The 26,356-nt window shown below is 41.2% G+C and overlaps 1 protein-coding gene and 1 long non-coding RNA gene across 2 annotated transcripts; one reads left to right on the top strand and one right to left on the bottom strand.

Annotated features, from left to right (window-relative positions):
- Window positions 1-266: 266 nt before the first annotated feature.
- TRMT61A (tRNA methyltransferase 61A) lies at window positions 267-23,165 on the bottom strand. The gene is made up of 4 exons (XM_058845671.1): window positions 23,079-23,165; window positions 20,066-20,430; window positions 9,980-10,246; window positions 267-1,679 (listed from the first exon to the last, which is right to left on the bottom strand). Exons 2-4 carry the CDS (start codon window positions 20,394-20,396, stop codon window positions 1,351-1,353), a joined length of 927 nt encoding a protein of 308 aa, XP_058701654.1. The 5' UTR covers window positions 20,397-20,430; window positions 23,079-23,165; the 3' UTR covers window positions 267-1,350.
- On the top strand, window positions 22,662-25,859 carry LOC131582502 (uncharacterized). Its single transcript, XR_009278351.1, has 3 exons — window positions 22,662-22,905; window positions 23,898-24,072; window positions 25,584-25,859. It is a non-coding gene; the product is annotated as an uncharacterized LOC131582502 (long non-coding RNA).
- The last annotated feature ends 497 nt before the right edge of the window (window positions 25,860-26,356 follow it).

The following is a 26,356-nucleotide window of genomic DNA, read 5'->3' as shown; positions in this document are numbered from 1 at the left end:
TCTCTTTAAACCGTTATGGATTAGCGTTCTGCTGAAACACGTTAAAAGCTTAGCTTTGTTTATTTTTGTCAAGAATGGGGGAGGGATATTAGGTTAAATGTTCAGGCAGCAGTTTATGAATGGCTGTTTCTCTTGCACAGCAATCGATATGCTCAGGTACTGAATGCAAGGCACAGCTAAATGCTTTGAGTGGCAGCACCAGTGGCTGGAATAGGAATATTTATGAACATGCTATTAAAAATGAAATAAAAAAAGAAGGAACTTAATAAACTTGCATGATTATTTTAATCTATAAATACAAAATGTAATCCAGCATTCAAATAGTTCACCACACCCACCAGCTCTATATGGAAGACCAAAGAGTAAATGATCCGAAAACTTAATTAATAAGGCTGGTTGAGGATTTTACTAAGTTTGCATTATTGATGTAATTTGGAAACAGAAATCTTGCCAAAAGCAATCTTTCTGTCATTCAGCTGCAGGAAAACAATACACCATAATGGAAATAAACCACCAAACCACTGGAACCTCATCCACACCACTTACAAAGAGGTGCTCAGATAATATTAGCCAGCTGTTCAGTTAATTTTCACAGTGGATTCATCCACTATGCAAGTGGTTGTTCCATTAGAACATGACTGTATGGATCCAGGTTCAAATTTCTACTACAAACTGATGATCACAATATACCAATCTAAATTAAATCCAACAATTACCACACTTCTTTGACCTCTGTGTAGTCAAAATGATTTGCAGATGCCAGCCTGGAATGGAGTAAGAGGTTGTGTTCCTGAGTGCAGCCAATAATCCTCTGGAACACTATTTCAAGGAAACACTGATTCTGTGAACAGTTGTGCTGGCAACCCTATAATCTTGGAACTTTCTTATCTAAAATGGAGGAAGTAGGCACTTTCACATTCTTCAGAGCAACACAGACACTAGAGAAGTTCAAAAAATAGTGTCAAGTAGTGCTAGGAAAAAATAAAAACACAAACCTGGGAAAGCAATTCAGAAAAAAAAAGGAGGACAAAACTCCAACTTCTTTGTAATTTGTCTGTTGTTTGTTTTGCTTTCTTATGAGATCTTAATTCTGCACATTCCAGTGAATGGCCATTTGCTATTAATTTATCTTTTTTCTGACAGCAAGTGGAGCACCATTCCAGAGTTTCAACATTCCCTTGATGCTGCTCTGCTTAATGCTTGTGTGCTATTTAAACAAAGCATATTCCAACCAGATCTGACTATATATGGAATTCCCTGACAAGTAAAACTTTGGATGCCATACAAAAAAGAGCCATGAAAACAGAATGCACACAAACTCCACTCCAGAGTGCACAAACTGGGCATGTACTACACCAGGCTCTTGGTGGCAAAGGTCAGGTACCCAGTGTGCCCAACCACCTCCCTCAGTGGCACACCACTCTTGAACTGCACAGTCCCTTGCTGCAGATTAGCACACGGGCTACCTTGGTGTGATGGCTTGCTGCTGTCAAAGCCAGTGCTAGAATTATCCTCAGCTGCTTTCCCAAGGTCAGGGATTTGCAAACTAATTGTCCTTACATTGTAGACTCGGAGCAGAATTTCCAAGGTGTTAATCTCTGTAAAACCATATTCTTCCATCGCTAGGCAGGTTCTTTGAACTTGTTCAATGCAGGGGGAGAAAGAGCAGATGCGGCCACCTGCAAAATAAGACAGGTAGTGGAAAAGAAAGCAAAAGCCAAAATGAAGCTCTTCCCATCTTTTTTCAAATTCTCCCAGATGCCCATAGAATTACTATTATACAGACGAAGTGAAAACATTCTTCAAGAAAATCTTCACAAGGCAACTTTGTTGCTTTATAGTGTCAGCACAAAATCAAACATGGAAAACTCTACAGGATGCTTCAGACTCTTTAAATAAACGACAGCAACTTCATTCATCTTCCACATCTAATGCTGCCCTCGACATTTGTTCACAACAAAACTGTTAAAGTTGATCCCTTTAGAGCAGTGGCTCTTTTGGAATCACTCTCCACTGTTCTGGACTGAGGCACCAAACTGCAGCTGGCACGTACACAAAGCCAGAAGTCATTCTCCACACGCTGCACAGCCCTGGAGCCCCAGCGCGTGTGCACACGCCCCTGACAAAAGCAGCTGTGTTTAGTTGAGAACGATGGTATGCATGGACAGAATAAAGGGATCTCTCCAGGCCATAGATGGAGTGCTGTTAAGGCTTCACCCTTTTAGTCAAGCTGACTAGCATGTCTCCTGAGCATTAAAGTTTACTGGGTATCACATTGTGCAGGCTTACAGTAAATGCTGTAAAACTCTAGGACAGAACTTTTAAGTGACAAACTAACACTTGTCTCCTTGTCTGTGCACAGTTCTGATTTTTGATTCTTAGTACAGAGTATTAATAGGCCCCCTACACCTTTCTAAGTGCTATAATGTCACCTTAACAGCTGAGAATAGAATGATTCAGATTTACTCTGAAAAGCCACAGCCAAATCAGATCAAAGAATTATAAGGACACTGTCTGCCATAAAGCCAGGGCATGTGCTTTCACCCAGGACACAGCGTCCCCAGAGAAACTGCCCTTCCTGAAAAGCTTTTGTGCGGGAGGAAGGAACACTGGGCAATGCAGCTTCAGCTATTGTTTCATTTATCACAATTAGATGAAAATGCCTGCTGACCTGATTTGCATTCCTTCCCAATCCTCTTCTGGACTCCACTCAAACCTTCCAATACCAGCCATCTAAGTAGTTAAAGAACCCATGCAAGCCAGAGCAAAGCATCCTGCTAAAAATAGAGGCAATGCTGGGACTACATGAAGCCTGCTTTATCTCAAACTCCCCTTTTTTTTTTTCCTTTTCGTTTCTAAAGTCAGATCTCTAAAAAAAGAAAGCATCAGGTCTGAAAGCGTCACTGTAGCACTCTAGTTACTGTGCAGCAATGATGTGCTGGGTACTGCCTGGGGAAGAACACTTTCCACAACCATTAATCCACCATACGCTAAGTAGGATTTAATTTTAGTCCTCAAATAAAGTCTCAGCACCAAGGGGTTCTTATCATGAATCTTCAGAACAAAGTACCCTGGACAAGTAATTCCCTGGAGTGACAATTAAACCCCAAATCTAATAATCACCTGCAAAATTAACGCTGGTATGTGTCTTTATGAACCAAGTCTGTTGATGCTGATTTAATTGCACGCCCAGTCCATTAACTCCCATGAAATTAGATTTGTACGTTCATCAGGATGGCCAGCACTACCAAAGTGTTCCTGAATCTGACAGGTAATCCTTTCTGGCCAAAGAACTTACACACTTCTACCATGCTTGCAGATGTAAAACAGAAAAGCTCAGGAAAAAAATTCTGTTACATAATTAGAAAGCTACTATGATGCACGCATGTTACAAAGAAAGAATTTATATTCTTATTGTGTAGGGAACTGAACAAATGTCTGACTTAACTAAATGTCAGTACACAATAACTCTTTGTCTGCAAAGCAAGAATCTGCCGAGAGACCAGAGACTACTACTTCATTCAGGCTTTTTGGTTTTGAGGTTTTATACTGCAATAAATAAAGAGAAATATATTTTCATTTACAGTAAGTCTGTTCTTATTTATTCTGACTCTAAGGGTTTGAAAATATGTTTAGGCTTTTGAATTCACATGCTCTGGATTTACAGTCAAAAACTCAAAGCCTGCACACAGCTGTTGCCATACAAGCAGCAAAGCCACCTACGGTTCTTGTCAAGCCTTCAATTAAAGGCAGAGCACCCTTCCTCTTGCCTGGGGCTGGTCAGCTGAGCACAGCACATCAACACCAAACTTGGTGAAGATTTATCAGGCTGCCTCCTCACAACTGCTGGGGGAAGTAGGGTTACAGAAAACAGGCTTTCAAGCTGTTTGGTAAGGAAGAAAGCTCCTGCTTGCAGTAGCAAATATCCAGAGGGCAAGCACAAAAAATAACTTTACTTCCTGCAGTGCTGGAAATTTCTCAGGTGAAAGATGAGAAAACAGTGAACTGCTGGTATTCTATCTAACTGAGGACATCCAATGGGTTTTAATAGTTCTGTCAATTTTGTTTTCCCCTTTCATGCCCATTGTTCTCATTATTTGTATACATCCCTCCCAAATAAACATACCTACAAATGGCTTAGAAGAAAACACATCAAGCATCTGATCTTACAGATCCTAACAAGTGAGAGGGGGGTCCCTCCCCTCTCATTTTTCCTGTACCGCGAGGCAGGCCAGATCTGACTTGCAGTTACAGGCTGGAATTATTTGATTAAGCAGATATTAGGAGAAAAGATTGGAAAGCTACAGTTAGCAGAAGGCTGAAGGCAAAAATGAAACTGCAGTTCCAGACTGCGAGAGGCTGTCTAAAATAGAAACATTTGTGAAGTTTCAATTCCTATGGTGTGTTTAGACCAGCAGAAAAAAAAATGTAGAAGACCAGCACTCAGAAGGACATGTTCATTTGACCCAGGAGCAGAGACACTTTCATCTTTAACAGAGCTGATGCTTCTGAATTCTGCACACTGTGGGCTGCCCTCTGTACCCAGCTCGACTACAGCTAGGCAACACCCCTTCTGTCACAATCACCAAACAGATATAAATCTAGATTTCAGCATTCACAGTTCTCAGACTCTGTGAGAGCCCTCTTGTCCTTTAGACACCAAGAGGCTTTTAGGCCTTAAAGGACTTGAATATGCATTACTTTGTCTTGCCATGCCAAGGATTCCTTAGTGAATGAAGAAAAGACATGAACTCCCTCACTTTCTTCTCCTCTCTGGGGCACATTGCTCACAAAGGGGTGGACTAGAGAGCAGTGAAAAACATCTGAATGGAAACTTTTTTGTAGAAATTGGGTTTGAGCTTTTTCAGAGGTCTCCTTTTAGGAAAGCTACCATTCCTAAATTTGGTTAATGAGATCTGTGTGTCATCATAAATTGATATAGTAATTATGAGAGATTAATCCTGTTCACATTGGGAAGCTGTGCGAGCTTTTTGATCTGAAGAGCTGTCTAAAAATGTGTTTATTCATGTATAATGCATCTGACAAGTGCTACAGTTGAGGAGAAGAGAATAATGAGACTCTATGAAAGACTTAAGTCTTTTTTCTGCCTTCAGTTTTACAGGCACCAAGTCAGTTTGAAGCATTTAATGAAGAGGTTAAATGTCCTGAATCCATAGCCTGGAACAAGCCCACACAGTCCTGGCAGTCACTGTAACCAACAACAGGGTAGAGAGGACATGAAAATAGAAGTACAATTCAGACTGGAATGATGAGAAAAGTAAGCTTAAGGGAAGAGGGAAACAGATTTTCAGCCACATAGGACTGTACATTTCAATAGACTGTATCTAACTGGTAATTGAGGGACACACCATTGCATCTCTACAAGAGGCCAGTGCCTCAAAAGTTGCCAAAATGCTCCTGTGCAACTCCAACAAAGAATTTTGTTTCTGGTTTGTCTGAGCAAGGACTAACATCTCTACCAGTTCTATTTAGCTAATAAGTGCATTAGGTTTGAAGAGTGGAAAATATCAATGCTACCAATTGACAAGAATTCCAGTGCGTATTTATGATATATAAAACATGTCTAAGAAATGTGCTCTTATTTTTGTAGGTTATTGTATGTGTCACAAGTGCTCTGACAGGTTCTTTCATCATCCCAGTATTACTCAGATGATGCACATGTAGTGCAGCACCATTAAGTTTTAGGGAAAAGGGCCAGAAATTTTAGAATGATCCTGTGACATAAAGAATACAGCACAGCATTTTTACCTCTGGCAGAAGAACACAGCTTGGTTTTGGGACTTCAGTGCATTGTCATAATTGGAAGGTTACGTTACAAAGATCTCAACATAGAAAAAAAACCACACAGGCATTATCATTGTGTATGGGTGAGGCAGGAGAGTCACTGAGCAGCATCACTGTGGCATTTACTCTATGCTAGTAGGACACTAAAAATATTGTCTCTGCAAAAGGGGACAGAATGTCCTTTAAGTGCGTGTGCTTGTGGGCGATTTGATGTAGCTTCCCTGACAAGTGAAATTAGAGGATTTGGCTGTTGGAAGAAATTAAAAGATGTTTCTTGATTCAGAAAAGAGAATTTTCTCCCAATCACTTGCCAGCTCATATATAGGAGCTTGATGTGATTTTCTGCAACTGTGACTTTAACCTCTGCACTCACTCATAGGTGCATCATTCAAAAGGAATTTATTCCTGCTCATTATTATGGACTGGTAAAAGCATGTAACAAAGAAATTAAAAAATCAGTTGGATCAATACTGGGAAAGAAAACCTAACAACTTTCTTAAAGGATCCTTTAATCTCGAACTGTTTCCTTCCAACTGTGTAAAAGCCAATAGCTTTGGCTGGCCTCCCACAGTGAGGATTCTGATACAGGAATCCTTCTGCTGGACACCCTACACATGAAAGAATCACTTGTTCTTCAGGCCAGGCCCGCTGTGTGCACCTGACCTGCCAAACCCTGACAGACCCAAGCTAGGGATGAATTAGTAGTCCATGTACTTCACATTGTGAGGGACAGAAGCTGCTCCTCAAAGCCACACGTGGGTGGTTTAAAACTGGGACCATGAACAACTTCTGGAGCTCAAGAAAAATAACCAGTGAGGCTTCCTACATGGACATGGAAGTGCACAGGCCCAAAGAGGGAGACGTTGAAAGCCAACTTTACCTGCAGAGTTTTCTGGGGAGAATTGACAGCACCATATTACCTGATTTAGGTGTTATTTCAAGGATTACAATTTGACAAATTCATAATTTAGGGGCTTTACAATGCTCCAGAGAGAATGAAAAAAATCTGAATTTAAGAGTAAAATCTTTAAAGAAAAAAAGGAAATGAAAGAGAGGTGGTTTTAATAATTTTGTGACTCAGACTGTTAAACACCACAAGGAGCAACTTAAAATGCAAGAGGCTAATCCAACCTAATACACGGCTGTAATTTTCCATCCCCCTACCTGAAAATTTAAAATCTGTATGAAAATTATTGTACCAGTGGGTTTCTCCCTCATCTTCCACAGCCTTGGAAGAAATAGACAGTATTTATGAGAGCAGAGTAGGTGGGTGCAGAATTATATTCAAAGCACTACAGTATTCAGCTGTGAAATGACTGTGAGTCAAAAGTTTCAGGGCATTTAAGAACTGTAGAATATTCAGGATATTTTTGTTACCTCACAATTTTCTCATTTTCCTAATTTTTATAAGTTTAGTCTGAAGGGGTTAACGTCAACTTTGCAAAAACCATCATGGTCAGATATTGGGAACAGCAGCTACGACTACAGAAAAGCATTAATCAGCAGATGCTGCAGAAGAAAAACAGTGCAGGTCTGGAAATGAAAGGAAGTTCTGCAGTGCAGCAGTGCCTCAGAGATGCTACAAGCAGCTTTTCTGCTGGAAGTGTGACTGGTGACATCAGCACAAAAGGATGCAGCTGAGATGCAAACCTGAATCACGGTGGAGAGCATCACCAGAGAACAAGAACGTTCTAGTCACAAACCTACTGTGCCATTTCATTCTTACAGCTCTTCACAGGTTGGCAGTGCTTTAAATGGAAGGCCAAGCTGCTCTAAGTAGTGTATTTACAGCATACTGGAAGGCATAATGTGAGTGATAATTGTACTCTGTAAAGAAGATCATTAACACTCAGCCTACGAGGAGCTGCAACTATTCAGGACCTTGAGCTCAAGTAGGAGAGAAAACACTGATCTGATAAGGTTTTGTTAAGGTTGAGAACTCTCCCATATTGTCTCAGCTGAACTCTCTATCACAAGTATTGTGGTTTTAAGGAAGACAGTAGCTAATGCAGTATTGTTGAATTTGCTTAGTTCTGATTTAATTCAAAATACCTTAAGACTTTAGGGACTAAATTACTACTAGCTGTTGCATGGCACATCACACCAAAACCCACAGTGTGAATGGTTCAAACAGTGACCCTGTCCAGATCTGAGAGAGAGGGCGTGGACAGAAAGGAGTGGAATTCATTTCCTGCAGTGATGCTTTATCACTACAGGGACCCTTGGAATGGGGTTGAATAACAACAGAATGTGCACATGCTGTACTGCAGAAGAGCTTTAACTCTTTGAAAACAAAACAAAGGAGCACTACTAAATTATCAGCCTGTGGTAGGGAAAGGGAAGCAGTTACAGATAACCTTCTGCCGTATTTTATATTTAACAGCAGTAAAAAAACCACAACAAAACTACCCACATGACTCAGAATAAAACAGAAAAGTGTGTAAGTTTTTGCATATTACTACAACAATCAATTATATTTTATATACAAAACAGGTTTTGTTTATATGCAAAATAGCGAAATTTTAAAAATGCCCCCAGTCAGCCAGGTATCAAGTTGCCCAAAAGAGAAGCCTTAGACCAGCACCAGATCTCAGACATAGGTGGCTGGTTGCAGCAAAAACTGCAGCAAGGATCACCAACTTCACTTTGTGAGTGGTTCATAAAGTGAATGATGCCACTTCACAAACACAAAAAACGTCAATTTTGAAGTCTTATTTATATTGCCTAAGCAGATGTAACCTTGTAGCATAGCAGAGAAAAGCATAGCCAGATGGTATGGCCGGTTTGGGACTATAATACATTTTCGAGGATTTCAAATGCTGGAGTGAGACAAGGATTCAAAACTTGGAACTGTTCAAGCAGCCCTGCTTAGTATTCTAAGCATGCACCACTTAAATAATTCAAATTGGACTGCGCAATGCAGCGCCTTCTAAGCTGGGAAGTCAGCTGAGTGTTGTGCTCACTAGATTAGATAATTTGAGCATGGGAAGGGCATTGTACAGTGCGGTGATTTCCCCCCCCCCAGGACACACTGGAAAGCTGCTACAAATTGAGCTGTAACCACTGCAGGTACCGAGTGTTAACAGGGCTCACTCTATTTATTCACATTTTAAAGAAAGTGTGTTATGTGTGTATCACAAAGCTTTCTAGAAAATTTTCAGTAGTAGCTGAAGTAGCCTAACAGCAGGGCTGGTCCTGACTCAGCAAGGCAGTGCACATTCAGTGACCTTTAAGGACAAGCTTAAATCTTGTGATTTCAAGAAGACTTAGCAATCCACTTGAACCCCAGCCTGTGATTATATATTTTTAATAAAGAACTGGGCCTTGGAATATAACCAAGTTTCTTTTAAACTCATGTCCCAGCATGGACACTGCTCAGCACTCCATGCTCTCTTGATTAGAGAAGCCACTTTTGTAGATGGAAGCAAAAGTTAATTCAGGTCCACACTGTTATGACATTAATTAGAGGAAAACTTATTCCAGGATAAAAGAATTATTTATTCACTGAAGCTTATTTTTCAATAGGGAAAAGAGATATAATAAAGTGATGAAATCTGTGCAAAACCTCAACATCAGTTCTCACTTGCTGTCACAATCCCAGAGTAACTGGCATAAGCTAGAACATCCTTTATGTTCCATTCCCACTGCATCCAATGGCAAACTCCTCACTAGCTCCAACTACTAAGATTTAGGACATAAACTGGCAAGCATGTATAAGTGTAACCACATCTTTTTTAACATTACTGTTGGGGTGCTCTGTTAAATAGGTACAAATCTGCAATGATTGGTGTGAACTGAGGCTGAACACCTTTTATACAAACACCATTCCACTGAATTGCCAAAGAAATTAGCTTTCAGCATTTATTGTTACTTCTGCTTCCCACACACCTCAGATCTAGCAAAATGCACTTGAGAATGGTTCAAAGGAGTTTTTATAAACTGCCCATGCTAACTGTAGCAGATTCACTGGCTGGCAGGAAAAAATTGTTCTTCTTTCAAATCTTCCACTGTAAATTAAAGATGCCTTTTGAAGGTTTTACAGCCTTAGAAATGCCTGGAGACTGACATTTGAGAGCAGTGATCACACAAGGTAAGGGAGCACATCTAGTGTATGGCTCAAAGGCAGAGATATGTGCACAATACTTCCTGAACAGAAAGAGAAAAATGCAGTTACCTTCAGCTTTTAATGCTGACTTTGCATGTCCTATGGCTTCCCATGGAGATGGAATATCTAGGAACACAGCATCTGCAATGTTTGAGACCCCAAAGCCATTTTTGCAGACATCCTGGTTGGTCACTGTGACCAGGTGCTCTACCCCATGCTCCCGAAACTCCTCCTGCGCCTTCTCAGCCCTCTGTTGGTGGAATTCCACTGTGTACAGGTGCCCGGTGGGAGCCACTGTCCGGATGAGAGCGTGGGAGAGAGACCCGCTGCCTGTACCTAGAAAAGACAGCTCATGAAATTCAGTTTGTCAGTGCCAAACATCAGAACTAAAGTCTTCTGCATTAGTCTTCCTGCTTGGAACACTTGTTCAAAACTCAAATGAACACAAACTACTGTTTCAGCTCCTGAAAGAGAACAGTCCTTCCTTCACAAGGAGGGAGGGGACTAGGTGACCTAGGAAACAATCTTCTGGGTCCTCAAAGCATTCATTAAAAAATCAGGCAAATAGGATCTGTCCTGTCTCCCTGGAGTACAAAAGTAATGCCAAAGGTCAGCTATAGCTCTAACAACTGCCACTGGAGAACACGAAGAAGTAAATGCAACAGGAAAAATTCAGGGAAATTAACTAGAGAGGTTTTTTTCAAAGTGTCAGACTCTTCTAGGGTGAAAAGAGATTAAGGCAAATTTTAACGGATTTTCAAAACCTTATACTTCACTAAACAAAGAAAAGATGTTGGCATGGGTCCATGCTTGAAAATCCTATTAATATCCATGCAAACAAATGGCTGTCAGGATACAATTTTTTTTTGCACGGATCTCTTAAGAGACATCCTCAACTCCCACTGGAATTACCCAAAACTAAGGCCTCTTGGCTCCTTGAAGGCACACTGATCAAACACCTGTTTTCACAGGTCACTTACACACATACACACCTACACAAGCTTAACTTAGTCTAACAAAATCTATCACAAAATTGTAGGTAACTACAATTACCACATTCAAACAGGAACTGACAAGACAAAGATTTTTTTCCTTGTTTTAGTTTGATAATTTAGGAAACCTACTTTAAATGATCCATTGGCATATTAAATAGGTGAATGACTAATAACTAAGATTTTCACTTACGAAAACATCCGTATACCAATTCCCATTGCAAATTTGTCACTCAAGTGGCATTTAACAGAGTAACCTCCCAAATTCAAAACCCCACAGCAACCCCAAATTATCTGTGTTTATTGATTCATAATTCTGTGCTTAGAACACATTTCTCCTGTAGAAATAAAATCTATTTCTAGCTATTTTCAATGACTGTTTAGCCTGAGGCAAGTTCTTTCAGCTAACATAAATCTTAAAAAACTTATAAAGGACAGAAATCTGAAGTACAATAGCTCAGAAAGAACTAGAAAGGAAATTAATTAGGGGCACAGAGGCTGGTACAGCCACTTAATTGGTCCAGTATTTTCCATAATCATACAGGAAGTCTGAGTTCACTGGCAGATCCCAGGTTCTTGCCCTCTAGTCACATAAGGGGAGGAACACTGCTGTGGCACTGTATTTCATCTGACAGCTCTGAAAGGGGAGACATTCAGACTGTAAACAGAGCTCAGGGCCCATGTTTGCCACCGGATCAAGCGGCTGCACTGTGGAATTGCTCTGCTCTTCTGCTTCCCTCTGAGAGGGCTCTGACCCCAGCGGACAGACTGGAACCCCCCCACAGCTTCAGCAGGGCAGATTAGAGAGGGAAAGAGGACCTGGAGATTTTAGCACTGGCTTCAGAGAGGTCCATGAGAAGAGAAACTTTTACATGCATTAAATACATGCATTTAATAAAGTGAAAATACAGGCATTCAAGGTATTATTAAAATAAAACAAAGAAAAAGCAAAAGACACCTACATGTGCATACATCAAAAAACCACCCTGTCACAGCACTTGAAGGTTCTAAATGTCAAACTGAACTTTTCCCTTGTCAAAGGAGTAATGGTTGCACAGCAGCCAAGTGATTGTGCAAACTCAATAATATATGTGCACAACAAAGAAATAGCATTCCATTGATAGGTTTTTAATGACAAAAGCAGGGAACTATTGCTCACAGGATATTAAAGACTGAAACTCTTTACATTTCATGCCAAAAGGGAGGATTACACCACTGAGAACTATTGTAAAATGAGGGACTTTAATTATTTTACCCCTCAAATGCGTAGTGCTGTACACTTTCTGCATCTCTCTGCTAAAGGAGAGAGCTAAGGGAGAGCACTCCTCTAAAGGAGTGAGCAGGCCTGGGCTGTAAGCAGAATAGGGAGGCAGCTTGCACATATATCCAGTTTCCTTGTTCATATTCTTCTACATTTTTAATCGCTTTCCTTTTAAGTCTGCTCTTAATAAAACCACAGAAGATAATATTTATCTCCTCCATAGGAAAACCCATTAAGATTTTTTGGCTTATTTTCTAAAACTCTTCTTTTATTCACAAACACTCCAAGCCAAACCCTGAACTAAAACCAAGATGCTGGAAGTCACCACTTGCAGGCGTATTACACACAGAGCTTTTGTTAAACAAGGTTGCCAGGTTATTGTTGACTGGTTCATTGTTTATTGTTGACTGGTTGCCACAAACATGAGAACAATACATATGTATCACATTTTAACATATCAAATTCTATCACATTAATATTATTAATGGAAGTATTTCTAAAGATACTGCCTGCCTTCTCTGTGATAACACTCTCAAAACTGCAGGAAACAAGGAACAAGATGGTTATGAATCACCCACTATTGTAATTTCTCCTTGAAATTATATTCTGAACCCAGACATGTGACATGATGATGACCCTTAACTCCCATGTGCTCAATAGATCAGCACATTTGATGTGATCCATAAATATGAGAGTCTGGCATGAGTCCATGTCTGACACAAGCCCTAAAGCCCAATCAGCACTGTCTACACAAGGCAGGGGTTCAACCCTATGTTTTTGTGATGCTGTAGAAGGGGAAATTAATGTTTATATTCAGTTTCTTCCCTGCAAATCTACAACATTCAACATTTCTGTCCTCCTTCTCAATTTCTCTTTGTCCTTATTTCAGAATTGTTACTGAAAAAAAGCAAAATATGACTCAAAGAGTCTTAGGCACCAGTTTGGAGTAAATCCTAGTCAAGTACAGGTTTCCTTGGGAAATGAAAGGTATCCTCAGCATGATACAGAACGAGTCAGGACAGCAGCAAAACCCAAGGAGTACTACCGCAGACTTACTAGAATGCTACCAAACAGAAATAGCATACCTGAATTACCTGTATACAAATGACCAAAACTGGATACTCAAAACTACTATTTTGTATCAGAAGAGACAAGATCAGAACTGGAAGAACTTCAGTAGATTTTCTTTCTCATAAAGGTGCAATGAAATGCTTGTGTTCCTGATATGACCTAGAAAGCAGAAGGTAAGACAACTGATTTATAATTTTTACACCAGGATGGTCCCTTTCTGACAGCCTGCACAATAAATAGCCTTAGAAACTGTTTTCTCTCTACCACAGGACAATACCCACTTATCTACCATGTTTTAATCATGAATGAACTCTACAGAACAGAGGTAAAACAACAACAATTCAAACTGTTGAAGACAACCTTAGCAGCACAGCTACTGCTTTAGAGCTCACTTAGGTGAGCACTTACATCATTGCTAATTTTCACTTGGAAAATGTGATTCTCTTTTACATTGACTGTTCTGTGACCTCAAACATCTTAGTCAAAAAGCAGACATCTGCATTGCAGGCATTTAATGAGACACCGCAGGGGCCCCAGTATGCCACACTCAAAGCTCAACATCTGAGGAAGCAGCACTGTGCAGGGGATCAGCACAGTGTAAACTAGGAATGGGCTCCACTTCAGGCTAAAGGCAGGAATTAAACTCCCGTGTTACACCCACAATTTAGGTGGCTAATGGCCCTACGCACTGATGTAGTATCATTTCCTTCTTCTTGGGCTCAAGCATTCTCCTTCTCTGATATGTATAAGCTCTAGGGACGTGTTTTTGTCCCTCTCCCAAAACAAGCAGAACACTGCAGTTTTAGGATTTCAGTCCTAACAAGTGGACACCTATATAAAAAACTCTAGCTCAGTGCCTACTGATACTTCCTTCTAATTTGCAGACATGCAACCTATTGATCAGATGAACTTCTTGATTACCCTGACCTCCAACACATCTGTTCTTCTCACTCTCTGCTTATTCAAGTGACAGGATTTCCACAGAGAAGCCCCCACACACCTCAGCAATCTTGAAACAATGTCCATGTTAAAATAATTTCTCACCTCAAAAGTTGCAGTGTACAATATCTGAGCTGTTCAAAAATAAAGCATGTTATTTCAGCACAGAATACTGCCAAGACTGAGTGTCACCACAGCATCATGCACAGTACTTAGCTGATACAAAATACAAAGTATGTTTTACACTGTTTTCTGTTTAGTCTGGTTTCCTTATTGCAAAGGATATTTGTCTAATCTCCTGAAATCCTACCCATGCCATAGTTATAAGTGACCTGATTCTGTGTTCCACTACATTTTCTCTTTGCAGCCTATCGCTTGGCTTGTCTTCCCTAGAAATTTCTCATCGTGGTGCTTCTTTTTAAAAAAGGAGCTACAAATTGTCATTTAGGATCTATAGATATTTACAGCTGTGTGTAAGCAAAAGCATTTTGAAATAAAGCTGAATAAGCTCTTAAGTGCATAAAAAGGTTCATATTGCTTGGAAACACAAAAAGAGAAAAGTATGCAAAGTGTTATTTAATACCGTGTCTCTAAAATATCTAGTAACATTTTAGTAGAACTTAAGCTTCTGATGCAAAATTTGGCTACCCAAGATATTCTGAAATGAGTAAATACAGCAAAACAATGACTGTTGCTCTATTTGTCTCCTAGCTACGCCACTTAGCCCTAGCAAATAGTAAGATAGGTCATGAATCAGCCATGAGAACGGAAGGAGCCTCAAAACCAAGGGAAAATTAATCTTGAGACAGAGCTAACAACTCCACAGCTAAAATCTGTCAAGAAACACTGAACAGACTAAGACTGCTCACTGTACATGACAAGTCTGTGTAATGACTTATAATGAATACATGAAAAGATATAAAGCATTTGATGGAAATTAACCAAAATATCTTACTGTGAGGATAGCCAAGGGTCCAAATCATGGTAGCAGAGGTAAGACACAGGAAGAGCAGGGACAGAGAGAAGGAAGAAGAGAGGGAAGGAGAGAATTTCAAGGCGTTGAATGGATGGCTGAAGAAGATAACACTGAATCAAAAAGTTCACTTTACAGTCAAGTTTTTCACAGAAAATTAGCTTAACTGCCTATCTGTCATGGACACCATGCTGAAGCAGGCATTTTAGGCAACAGGCTGAATGTCAGAGAGGGCCACTGTTCACTGACCAGACCGAGGAGCTGAGGTAAGGATAGTAGGGAAGTTTCCAAGGCTGGCACTGCCTGCAGAATAATATGAAGAATTAATTTTTCTTTAGAGATTCAAGTGAAGAAATAAATTTTCCTTATAGATTCAAAACTCTGAATTTTTTAGGAAGGAATCTTCTACAGAATGGACATACTATGGTTAGGTTTAGAGCTGCACGAGAAGTGTGCTTGGTGGTCAGCTGAAATTACAAGATCAAAGTGAGTCCAGAAAGTCTGGAAACAAATGTTTTAGGGTATGAACAGCATTCCTCCTCAGCTACATGACAGCCACAAGTCTGAATACATTACAGTGATGCCTCATGTGGTCAGAGGTTTGGTGCACAGAATCATCACAGACCCACAGAATGGTTTGGGTTGAAAGACATTGAAAGATTCTTTAGTTCTAACCCACCTGTCTGGGGCAGGGACACCTTTCCACTAGACCAGGTTGCTCAAAGCCCCATCCAGTCTGGGCTTCCACCCCTCCAGGGATGGGACATCCACAGCTTCTCTGGGCAATCTGTGCCAGGGCTTCAGCACCTTCACAGTAATGGGTTTCCTCCTAATTCCTCTTCCCATTCAAACCTATTACCCCTTGTCCTATCACTCCATGCCCTTGTAAAATTCCCTCTCCCCAGCTCTCTTGCAGCCCCTTTAGGTACTGGAAGGTCCTCTAAGATCTCCCTGGAGCTTTCTCTTCTCCAGGCTCAAAAATCCCAGTCTCCTTAGGGAAAGTGCTCCAGCCCCCTGCTCATCTTCATGGCCTCCTCTGGACTTGCTGCAACAGATCCACATCTTTCTTTATTGCGCCTCTGTTGGGGCCCCAGCATCAGTTCAGTGCTTTGGTATTGCAAGAGAATACTGTGGTTTATGACATTTGTACTAATGAGGCCTTTCTAATATTTCAAGAGGTGCTATACAAGGATCAGGTTCTAATTCTTCTCTCACTCTAACGTGAACAGCTGCTAAGAGGTAGATAAGGGAGACATTATAAAACACCAACATAATTAGTTTGGGTACATTCCAGAATAAAATTAATACTTCCAAACTTTGGCCTGTACTTTACACTAAAAACAGAGCTGCAAACAATTTACATATACTTATGACACAAAAATAGTAAAGACATGAGCAGTACTTGTCAAAAAGTCTATAAGCGTTTCATAAGAGTCATAAGCATACAGATGACTTGCTGGGACTCCACAATAAACTCTTAATCATTTATTAAGTATCCATTAATGATTAAGTCCTCATTAATTTTTTATGAGTGTACTCTAACAAAATCTATACCCAGGCTGTGAGTTTGAAAATTTCAAAATTGTTTTTGAGAAGCTCTAGTGTAAGGCTGGGTGGCAGCTCCTGTTACTCCTTCTGTGAAAAACCATGAGAACCCAGAACACCGCTCTCAGTCTTCAGAAATCCAGGCCCTGAGCTTGAAAACCCATTGCTGTGTAGCAATGGATGGGGTTTAGAAATTTTTAATTTGGGATTTAGCTGAAGGAAAACAAAAAATCCAATTAACATTTTTGCTCATGTGAGTCTGATTTTGTGAATGCTGAAGGATCACCGGGATGGTGGTTAAAGTACTTTTGACTAAATTACATTTTGTCTAAATACTACCCTTCATCGAAGCCAAAATATTTCTGAGATTTATCAGGTTAAGTGAGGTTTCACATGCTGCAACATTAAGACAGGCACTCTTCTACGTCTCACCATGGAGAGAGGACAGTAAAAAAGCGTTGATGTGTGGGGACCAGAAAGAAGGGGATTTTGTTTGGAAAAAATATTTGGAAGGTTTCATATTGGTTCCAGTATAGTATTAAAAATAAACGTAAACCCCTCAAAATGAACTGGCAAATGGAATTATTATCCTACGGGGAGTCTAGCCTGGGAAGTTGACATCAAGATTAGATTTGGAGAGTCAGGTGAGACAAAAGAGAAAGATTTAGACTTTTCCTTTATCTAGGCATTGCTGCACATACAATAAACACAAATGAGATTATTAGAATTACCTGACAAGAATAAAACTTTCATACTACTGAGCCACTCACAGCAGGTATTTAAGCAGTTATTTTGAGTTATCATGATTCTGGAAAGATAGGGATGTTAAAAACTGTATCAAAGTGGGGAATTTCTCAGGGCAGGGACCAATAGTTTTAAAATATCTTAGCTCTAATAACAGTACTAACAATTTTAAAACTCAACATACCTTTATAAATAAGAAATTAGCAGAAGACAGAAAAAGGATCATATTCCTACACTTCTGTCATGAAACATCAGGTAGATGCAGAGTCTCCTTATAGCCTCCACAACAGAGAATGCCTGGGTCATCTGAATTATGTATGTGCTGCTGACAAGCTTGCTCTTCATGTGTTTATTAAAGACAATTAACATAGTAAAAACTGTATTACTATGTTTATATATTTTAGGACAAATCATGACTAATCAATTTAAACTATATGATTAAAGTGACATAAAATCAATCCTTCTGGGTATTCTGCTCCATTTTTACAATCACATGCAGAAGACCATTTATTCATTCACAGCATTTCAACACGATATGGAGGGTATTTCACCTTGCTTTTTCAATCATTTCTTCTCACTGGAGACTAATTCAAAATTCTGCTAGTTTACAATGGCTAAACACACGACATACTTCTACAGATGAGTAAGTAAGACAAGAAGAAAAGAGCCCAGCTTTTTTTTACAGAGCCTGCTTTGCTAGTCCATAAAGCAACTGTGTACGTAAGTTCAAATAATAAAAAAGACAGACCTCTGTGCTAATTAATGCTTAAAATTCACCTAAACTCGGCACCAGCAGGAAGCAGACTCAAGTTTTACTTGACAGGATTTCCTGTCTTGCTTCTACTCATCACCATTGGGCTGGGTCTGTCTAGCCCACACAGGGTTAATCTAGAGCTAATGATTTTGGACAACCAAATACCATCGAATTTAGGATGGCATCAAAGCAGGCGACATCACCACACTGGAGGCTACAGTTGCATATACCTGTCAAGTTTTTAATTCAAAGTAAATCTGCAGTAAGGTCTCTTGCTTCCAAGGTCAGCCAGATGGATTTGTTGCAGCATTCTTTCTTCTTTCCTTTCTTTGTGAACAGTGAACCTTGCAAGCAATACAAGCGTTAACTACAGCTGTAAAACTGTTCACTTTCCCTGGAAAGCTGAAATTGTTACACAATAGCAGTACAAGCATTAAAATGAACCTGTGGACAGTTTCCCCTCAGCAAAAAGGATTGATTCGTGGCTGTGACTTTTGACTCACAACATTTTTGGAAATCATCAAGTGTTTCCATTTCTTAGTTGTTTAGATAAGCAAGAGAATAAACATTTTCATCCTCTCTAGGCACCTTTGACATTATTGAAAATATTTTATGTACAGCTCTGTACATTTGACTAGTCCGAGTGAGACAGGACATGAAGCAATCCAAATCTCTCCCCCCAACCCCCCAAATAATTTATATTTCCCATCCTGTCTAAACATAGCAGATCCTACAAACCAAATTACAAACTCATAGGACCCAACTATTTTCACAGTATCAGAGGCTTCTGCACAGGGCTTTGCCTCCTTCAAGTGCTGCTGTACAGCAACCAGCTAAATGCACTGCCTGGTTCTTAACTGGTGAAACTGGCTGCAGAGATAAGTGGTGTTTCAGTTGAGTTGGAAAGTGGTCATTATGCCTGAAAAGCTGCCCAAAATTATGCATGAGTGGGAACAGGAAATGGTAAACGCAAGAAAGTACAGTGCATCACAGTCCTGTCATGCTGATCCTTTGCCATATCTATGCTTGAGCAGGAAGTGTATGAAACTTCTCCATTAAAATGCTCAAACAGACAGAAAAAACAAGGACAAACTACCTCAGTTTCTATTTCTCCAAACTACAGAGATTCACTCAAATCAAGCAAGCCTCATACTGCCTATGGCAATAAAGTTATGAAGACATTATTATAAACTCTATGTTTATAGAGTATATAAGTTATACCTAGAAAACATTTATGTTGATTTTCACTCCTTACTTCCAAACTAAGCAAAATCATGATAGCTGTAATAAATGAAACCAAGTTTAGAAATAAAACACAGCTCTGTGATGAACACATCATCCGTTGTACTTAATCAGTGATTTTGCATGAGGTTGTGGTGCTACAAGTAGATTACTCTTGGGAGGAGAAGAATAAAATTTATGTACTTACATGGTACCAGATAGAAATACTGCCAATTTATTTCTCTTATTAGTTCAACACCCTATCACCAGTCTCTCTTTCTGATAACCAGGTTATCTCAATTACGTCCTCCGAAACCGCAAATCCAAAGTCTGAATCTTGATTTAAATAATGTATTCAAAAACATTTTTAAAGCACTTAACAACCCTTAGAAAAGGGAAATGAAAACATTTACATATTTGTTCTAAGAAGATGAATTAACCAGATGTATACCCACATACATGAGGTTGCACACTGAGGTAGCATCAATTTTTGAAAAAATATGCGCACGTCATAGAATTCTTCAACATGTGGGCAGGGAAAACTGTATCACAGTGGAAAAAAAGCGCAACTTCATGCAAAATATAAAGAAAACCCTGTTTTTTCATGAAAGTGCTGGTGTTAGTTCCTAATAAAGGATTTCAACATAATTATTACCTGATTCACATACTATGGAGCCTGGCTTCAGTTCCAACATCATGGTGATTAAGGAGATGTCAGTGGAATACAGAATCTGCGTCCTGTGTGGGAGATTCATGGTCCACAGTTCTGGAGTTGGATGAAGAATAAACACCCATCCTCCTTTACTGCAGGTCACTTTGGAGCCATACTTCTTGCCTATGAGGTCTGTGGAATGCCTGATGACCCCATACTTAGTCTGTGTTACAGTGCCATGCTGGACTTTCACAGGAAACATGGACTCATGGCCCAGGAACACAATAGCTGTGTCACCATCCTTTATTGTATCTCCATATTCAACAAAACTCATGGCGACAATCTTGTAGTTGGCTGATGACTGTAATCTAGAGAAGAATAAATATATCAGGGAAGTTTCACAGGACCACAGTGGAGCTGAACCTACAGATATAAAACCAAGTAATTTTATTTTCTCCAATACAGAACAAAATCACAGTGTGCAAATAAGATGCTAGCAAGAGAGCTCCAGGAAGTTCAGGGACCTGCCCTCCTCTGTATCCTTGATCCAATTATAATCAATGCAAGGATCCTACAGATGTGAAAATAAGAAGTATTTTTCTTGGTTTATGGTACATATTAAAGAAAAATCAGGAAATACATTATAATTTACTCAGCCTGATCCATAATGCTACTGCAGGTTAGTACCAATTTCAGCAGCCTGTTCAATTACAGTTCCTGAGCACTCAGAGCATGTTATTAAGTTGTAACTTCTATTCCCATCTTCTTGCTTATTACTTGGTGATTTACAACATAATAAAGACATTCTGCTACTTGCCTGGACCTCAATCACCAGCTGTTAGGACCACTAACAAAAGTATACTTGAAAGTTTTCCAAATAAATGTTTAGAGATAGGCTAAAGACATTAATTTATGCATAAATTTGAGTAACCATGTGGGGAAAAAAAAGAATACTGTGGCCTTTAATTTGCCATTGGGGGATGCAAAGTAACTGTCTGGGAAGTGATCTCTGCTCCAGCTAAATGTAAACAACCATTTGCAAGCTAATGCCAACAGTCAAATCACTTCAGCCCCATGGTCTCAGAGATGTTTTAGAGAATTACAATTAAATTTTGATGGCTTTTAGAAGACAATCTGGAAATCAGAAGGTGGCTTAAAATGAAACCTGACATTGCCTTTCAGATAAAGCAGGTAACTGTCTAAGCTGCAGGTTGATCAGTTCATTCAAGAATTGTTTAACGAATAGGGATCCCAAAGTTGGAAATTAAATCCTATGACAAAAGGCTTTGAAAGTCAGATTTCTGGTACACCACACCTGAATCAAAAGCAGCATTACTTTTGGTTTCAGAACAATTACTGAATTCCAGCACTTTTCTGTTGAATGTTTAAGAGTCTGGTCCTGCTTCATCATTTTAATTAAAAACCTTCAGTTCTCAAAGTGTAGTCTGGTGTCTGTAGTCTGGTTCCTGCCTGGAACTCCATGTAGCTCAATTTGGTGTTCAGAAGCTAGATTTATCATTTTTCCACTGCAATCACTGGGGTTGATAAACAGATATGCTTGTGGCTGAAACTTCCAAAGCTTATGACATGCTTATTGCATAAGGTGTTCAGATGCCAAGGGAGAAGAGGCTTGTCTGGACATCTGGTGAAATAGTAAGAAGGTCATCCCATGAATTCAGAAATGTATACATAAAGGACTTTATGAGATAGAAAAAATGCTGTCTTTTATAGCTTGCACCTTGTGATTATGTTCATGTCTTAATCTTTCATAAATGACACATAGCTCTCATTCCAGATACTTGTAATGCAGTGCAGTTTTCAGCTCTCACAAGTGTCATTTGAAAGGAATGGAATCCATTTCTTTCACAGTATTTACTGCAGTTACACCCATGTGCAAAAGAATCCTGTAGTAAGCCTGCAGGAACACTGAGCAAATTCCTCTACTTTTGATTACACCAACTGGCTCCCAGCTTCCTTGCCTTCCTTTGAGCCACTACACTTACCACAGCTTAATAGTCACAGCAGTGAATCACAGAATCATCAAGGCTGGAAGGGACCTTTAAGATCATCAAGTCCAGCAAATCCATCCATGTCAGTGCACACTGACATCGCAAGTGACACATCTCTCAGGCTCAGACCTCACCTGACACATTATGTTCATATATTTGGGGTAAAATTGGCATCTGTGAGGAATTTTAGAAGTTTCCTTGCGTCGCCCCCTTATCAAGGAGCACAGTGAGCTACAACCACTTCCAGTATTTTCCATTCCTTGGCAGTGCAGAGGGTCCCACAGTGTTTTATTTTTCCCCGGGCAGCACGCAAGGGATTGGTACAGCACCGCTGTTGCCACACGGTGTGGGGGAAAAGGCGGTGGCGGGATGGCAGTGCCGGGAAACTGAGGCGATGCCCCCTGACACGGGGTCAGGACTTTTCTCTGGGCTTGCCACGGCTGCAGCGACCTAAACGCCCCAGGCGATCCCTCGCAGCCTCACAAATAAAACCACTAACACGATTCTGTGTTCCCCTCAATCACAACGCAGGCACATATCTCTCTTCCCTGACCAGCTCCCACAGAGACCTGGCAGGGTGCCCCTTCCCCCTCCTGAAGCCTGGCTGCTTGGCACGGGGGCAGGGGAACCTCCCGCAGCCGAGGCAGGCACAGCCCCCTCCCCGCCCAGGCACACGCAGGCTGGGGAGTCGCTCCCTGCCCCCCCTCAGAGGTGACCCCGGTGCCAGGACTCCCCCCAGCCCTCTTCCGTATCCCGAGGGCTGTAATGCGGCTCCTGCACCCCAGCAGCGCATCAGCCCGTCCCAGCGGACCCGGGAACCTGAGCTGCGGGTAGGTGAGAAGCACGGACTGGGCAGGGAAGGGGTGAGAGGCGGCATTCGCCTGCGGGAGAACAGCGTTAACCCGTAACGGCCCCGGGCGGCGGCTCCGCGGGGAGGAACGCCCTCGCCCCAGCGCCCCACGTCCCCGCGGTTGCCACCGGTTCTCCCCGTGCCCCGAGCCGTTTACCTCCCCAGGCTCGGCCCGGCGCGGCCCGGCTCTCCTCACACGCGGAGCCCGCCCAGCGCCTCCTTCCGCCTCGGTCGCAGGCTGCTGACGCTCCCACTGCCTCCGCCCCCGCCAGCCCTGCCTGGAGCCGGGAAGTCGCTGCCGCCTGTGCCCAGTGCGGTCCGACCTAGCTCCTGCAGCCTTCATGAGGCGCCTGTTCCCCTCAGCCCGTCATACCCACAGTCCCATGGAAGCATCCACCCCCCTCAGCACACCCATCCCATCAGCCCCATCGAGGCATCTGTTCCCCGCAGTCCCCTGCTGACGTCTCCCACTTCATCCTCTCTTTGTTGGGTCCTGAGGAGTGAGGACGGTCACTGACCACCTTCAGCAGCGCCCCCCAAGCACCCCGGTGGGTGCTCCTGTTGGGCAGCTGCCCTGACAGTGAAATTTGAGGGATGCCAGTGGGTCACCGTGAAAAGCTGTGATGGGGACTGATACCCCCAGTGGGAACTTGGTGTTCATCACCCGTTGAACATGTGGGGTATCTGGAGGGCCACTGCCAGCAGGTCTGAAGCCTATTCCCCAGGGAATGACTCTGCCTTTGCCATTGGCAGACCTGGGCCTTACCTCTAGGGCCTAGGTAAGCAGCTTCCAGAAAGTTCCGCATGCCCTTCCCCCAAGGCAGCCTCAGGGAAAGGCAGCTCGAGGCCAAGCAAGCTCTTCACAGGGGTTTCATAAGGCTGCAGGAGAAACCACTCTGTGGGCTCAGAAGCAGCAGAATTGTTATCTAACCCCCTAACAGCATGGTACTAACTCCTACTTCTGTCTCGTGTTTAGGATTGAAGTTATGTGGAGAGCCCTGCCTGCCCTGGTGCTATGGGGGCTGTAGTCAGGAGGCAAGGAGGAGCAAAGGAGGAGAATATTGCCTCATCTGCTCACAACAAGCCTGGCCACCTGGCATGGGAGCGGTATGGGCATAGCAGAGAGCATGTGAATCACCCTGGACATGCAGGTAGTGTTCCCAGCTAAATCAGATAACACACTGTACTGTGCTGCATTCACCCGTAACCTGCAATACACAATAATGGAGAAAAAGGCATCCTTTCACAATCACAAACCCAATAACAGAGAGCTGTATAGATGATGATCTGCGATTTTTTAAATTAATGTGGTTCCACTGAGTATAAGGGATTTTTTTCCCATTACCTTCAGTGAGAACATATTTTTTGTTATGGTGTTGACCTGCTCATAGCATAATTGCAGTAGGCTTTGTTAGTTATGAAACTCTTCTCCATCTAATCTAAACATAATGTATGCAGTTTCAGAGGTTTCTTAAACTGCAAACTCCTACTCAGCTGTTTTTCTGACTGGCAGTCATGGTTCTACTGTGCCTTTATATTTGCACCCACTTCGTTTAATTTTTTGTCATTTTTAGTGTCATTGGTTATATTTGTCATTGTTTATGTTCTCATGTCCTTTCTTTCCCATGATGGGCTGCTGTTCAGATCACTATGGGCCTGACTGTGTGCAACACTGAGACACTCAGCAACTCCTCATTTCCACAGGCACTGAGGTCACTGGAAACAATCAGTAATTTTCAACAGAATGCTTAAGCAGTGAGAAAAAATACACCAAGGATAATAACTAAGCAAATAAATTTTATGTGATAAATGGGAAGAGAAGTTTCATTTGACAAGTTAAGCAGATGGAGCTATGGCCAATTTCTTTAATCTACTGGTACATGAGTGTTATGTTTAATTTTCAAGTGGTGTTTAGTTGTAGATTAGGAATTGGAAACAATTCTGTCGTTCACAGCAAGCCACTTTCTCTTGCTGTTTCCTAATTTGGAATATTGTTCTGTGTTTCCAAGATGGTGTTTATCCCCTAATTCTTCAGGTTCATATTACGTTCACGCAAGTAATTTCAGAAGACACATTCACTAGCTAGCACCCATCTCCTCTTGCACTTGTACACCACACATTTATAATTAAGCCTCTTAGGAAGTTAGCTGCATGGCCCATGATTAACTTCCCTTAATTCTTCATTGTTAAAGCTCAGTGCAAAGATCTCTAGAGAAATCAGCCCACCTTTCCAACCGGAAATGTAGCATATAAATCAGTATTCACTAAGGTATCATCCCAGCATGAAAAATGAGTACTGGTGCCTTTATCACTGTCTAACAGGCCATACAGGCTTATCCAAAGAAAGTGTTTCCCAGAAGATGAGACAGATAAAGCGGGTGATCAGAGGCTGTTGACACACAGCACAGCATCTGTAATTAAGTCACTAGGGAAGCTGGCATGGAATGCTGTGACAAAGATAGGATCCAATTTACACACAGCTTTCAGCAAATCTTAAAATGCTGTCTGAGTAAAACCCAGCCACTTCTGACTTACTGCATGCTAGAAATTTGTCAAATAGTGGTGAGAAAAGGGGGGTAGAGGGTGCATTGTTTATCAAACATGTAAATTGTATATATTTTAGTGATTTTATGTTACTGACTCTCTTTCCATGTCACCCAAGTTCTGTGAAGAAGAGGTGTGTGTTTGTGTTGGAAGTGCTGTAATGGGTGGCACACTGAGACTTCTACCTGCTTACCATGACTGGTATTCCCTGTTCTGCAAGACCGGGAGAAAAAGAGCGTATCCAATGAAACAGATCCTTGGATTTTGGATCTTGAGGTGACCTTGACTCCACAAATATGCTGAACAATTAAATTACAGAACAGTTGGTTGCTTCTTTGTTTGTGTGGCAAAAGATTATGGAATAAGATAAAAGAAGCCTTCACAACCTACCCTAATTGGCACTTTTTTTTTCTTTTTGTGGAGAATACCACCACAAAAATATGCTGTATTGTAAGAAAATGGTTTTAGTATATTTCTGTTTGAAATTAAGAATAAAATACTTGTGTTTTACATTAAAAAAATCCACAATCAGAATTATTTTGCATTATTGTTTGCAGCAGAGGTAGTCCAGTAATATTACATTTATATTGTGATTTATTGAGGACTCTAAGTACAATGTTACACTTATAATCATTTAATACTTGTTTAGCCATTCATTATTTGCAATTTACACTATTCATGAGCATTGTGTGAAACTATTAGTGTGTAGGGGAAGATTTTGTGAGGTTAAAAGTGCAGAGGAGACCTAGAGAGAGGATTTGTTCTTTGATCCGGAAGCTAAGAGACTGGACTTGCACAGATGCTGAGCCCTTGGTTTCTCCTGGAGATCTGTATACTCAGCATCTCAGTCTACCAGGCCTGGAATAGCTCGGAAACCTGGATGACAGCCAA

This window comes from Poecile atricapillus, chromosome 1 (assembly GCF_030490865.1).
Source record: "Poecile atricapillus isolate bPoeAtr1 chromosome 1, bPoeAtr1.hap1, whole genome shotgun sequence".
Lineage (NCBI taxonomy): Eukaryota > Metazoa > Chordata > Aves > Passeriformes > Paridae > Poecile > Poecile atricapillus.
The sequence above is the reverse complement of the archived record's forward strand: the minus strand, read 5'-3'. Positions and strand labels throughout refer to the sequence as shown.